This window comes from Silene latifolia, chromosome 11 (genome assembly GCF_048544455.1).
Source record: "Silene latifolia isolate original U9 population chromosome 11, ASM4854445v1, whole genome shotgun sequence".
NCBI classification, from domain to species: Eukaryota; Viridiplantae; Streptophyta; class Magnoliopsida; order Caryophyllales; family Caryophyllaceae; genus Silene; species Silene latifolia.
Window position 1 is genome coordinate 56,067,006 of NC_133536.1, and position 2,425 is coordinate 56,069,430.

Consider the following 2,425-nt stretch of genomic DNA (forward strand, 5'->3'; position numbering starts at 1 on the left):
AGATTGTTTCCATCGCTGAGCATCCATAGCACTCTCATACCTCATAAGAAACTCAACCAAAGTTAAGTGTGGGTTCATGAAATTTCCGAAAAAGCTATTCTCGGACTCAGACCTGGACGTGGTTCTCATTAGTCCACCCATAAATAAATCCCTGAAATATGCTGGGATCCAAAAAGCCCTTTTGTCAAACATGGTATCTAACCATTCATTGCCGGTCAGCCCGTATGAAGATATAACTGAGCACCACCGTTCCTCAAACTCAGACGGTTCGATATCTTACGCCCAAACACAGAGCACAACTCTTTCATGAAGTTAGTTTCCCGATATAACGTAGTTCCGATCTTGTCTGGCAGCTTTTTCATGATATGCCACATGCAATATCTGTGCTGAGTTTTGTCCCCGAACACTGTTTTAACCCCTGATCTTATGCCCCTATCCTGATCAGTAATTATGCATACAGGATACTTATTGCTCATTGCACTTAGAAAATTCTGAAACAACCATACGAAATCCTCATCAGTCTCTTTCCTTATAAGTCCTGCTCCAAATGACACGCATTTTTTGTGATGATCAACCCCCGTGAAAGGGGCAAATATCATTTTATACGTGTTCATATTAAACATCGTGTCAAAAGACGTCATATCACCAAAAAGACTGTAATTCTTTATAGCTATAGGGTCAAACCAACAAACCCTAGATAGTCGACCACGATCGTCAACATCAAAATCAAAGTAGTACGAACTACACATGGCTTTTTTGTGCATGAAATTTTCAATCATCATTTGCGCGTCATACCCTTTAATAAATTTTTTCACATCCCTCCAAAAATTTTTGAAGTCCTCAAGTGATGCCCCGACATTTTGATACCCTTTCACGTATTCTTTGAACATCCTAAAGCTTTGCACAGGCCCTTTATTCACCTTAGAATTCTCAACAATCATGGATTTATGTATAAGGGTTAATTCTCGTGACTCAGTCAAATGCACCACGGTGTTTGGTGTTGAGAGGAGATGGGTATGTCCTTCATGAAAGTCAACAATCACATATTGACCTTTTTCATTTCTACGGAAAAAAATTTTTGCATTACATAAAATTCTAGTTCTTTGTCTCTTTTTTACCTTCCCTCTAGGCTTACTTTCTCCAGCTTTACTGCACACACAGTACTTAGTCATGACAACCCCATCCACGTTTCGTTGCGTCGACTTTCTCATTTTAAAACCAGAGTTAATAGCATAAGCCTTATAGAAATCTAGCCCATCATCTAGTTTATCAAAGATCATACCCAAAACAGGCTTCAATTCTGGCGCACATACGGGTATTCTTTCCTTCGGGTTTGTCTCAATGATTGGTGAGCCTGCATCTATGCACGCTACACAGTAGAACAATAAGGGTATAAGCAGCCAGCTCAAATAACTAATGCACAACAAATATAATTTTCAGGTACGCTAATTTAGTCAAAAGCACGAAATCAATTAGAAGACAAAAAACCACAGAAATTATCTCAGAAAGTTGTGCCTGATCGCTGAAATTTCGTATTTTTCATTACTGACTACTTAACGTAGACGTCAAGATACATCAATCATGTCTTATAATCTTGTCACAGGCAGAAAGTCAAATGTTTATTATGACACGAATCGGTATATCCCTTAATTAGAATTCTAGATACGCTGCTGACAAAACACAAACGCATCAACTATACTAATATACATGTCTTTCATAAACGTTGGTCTATAAAGGGCGGTTTCGTTCTTCTACCAGGCACGTTTTCCATATAAGGCAAATACATCAATTATACTAATATTCATGATATTGAAACAAACGGAATACTGTATAGCGTGCATAAGAAATTTGATCAGCAAGTGTAATAATCAACTCTAAAACAAACTGCATATCATATACACTAACCAGACCGGTAAGATAACTGTTCAGATCCATCAGACTCATCAATTCATAATATCAATCAGGCGAACGATACACGTGCAGCAATCGTAATAATTTGTCTTCATATGTTTAAATTAGTATGAATACGCATCAAAATGATCAATAAATACATCAATCAGACGATTTTATTGCAACGATTAATATAAAAGACTTATCTCATCGATTTTGGATGTAAATACCTAGATGAGACGGTGATCGCACGATATCATTGCTAGCGAAATTTTGGAACAATCGCATCAGTATGTTCCCCCAAATCGCTAGAACCCTCAACATCCATAATTTTCTACGATTGAAATAATTCTGGAATGCCAATCGAAATCACTAAATCGATTGTTAATGCATCAATCACACCAAAACAATCAGGAAAGTATTATATCAGTACATCAATTAGATGATCAACGCGATTGATTACGATCAATTTAGTCGATTTTGGCGGCTATAGTCTGTGTGTTTTTCGCGGAATTTATTGTGTTTTCGCGGAAAA

At 37.3% G+C, this 2,425-nt stretch overlaps 1 protein-coding gene across 1 annotated transcript; it reads right to left on the reverse strand.

Moving 5' to 3' along the window:
- Window positions 1–215: 215 nt before the first annotated feature.
- LOC141613449 (protein FAR1-RELATED SEQUENCE 5-like) lies at window positions 216–1,944 on the reverse strand. Its single transcript, XM_074432183.1, has 2 exons — window positions 1,821–1,944; window positions 216–1,369 (listed from the first exon to the last, which is right to left on the reverse strand). The coding sequence occupies exons 1-2, from the start codon at window positions 1,942–1,944 to the stop codon at window positions 216–218; spliced, it is 1,278 nt and encodes a 425-aa protein (XP_074288284.1).
- Between the last annotated feature and the right edge of the window lie 481 nt (window positions 1,945–2,425).

Bases quoted from the DNA above. Each gene is read 5' to 3' on its own strand.
- LOC141613449 (XM_074432183.1), bottom strand. From the start codon at position 1,944: ATGAGTCTGATGGATCTGAACAGTTATCTTACCGGTCTGGTTAGTGTA. The intron at 1,370-1,820 runs GTTTGTTTCAAT...TCTACTGTGTAG, and splicing joins TGCACGCTATACAGTATTCC to CGTGCATAGATGCAGGCTCA.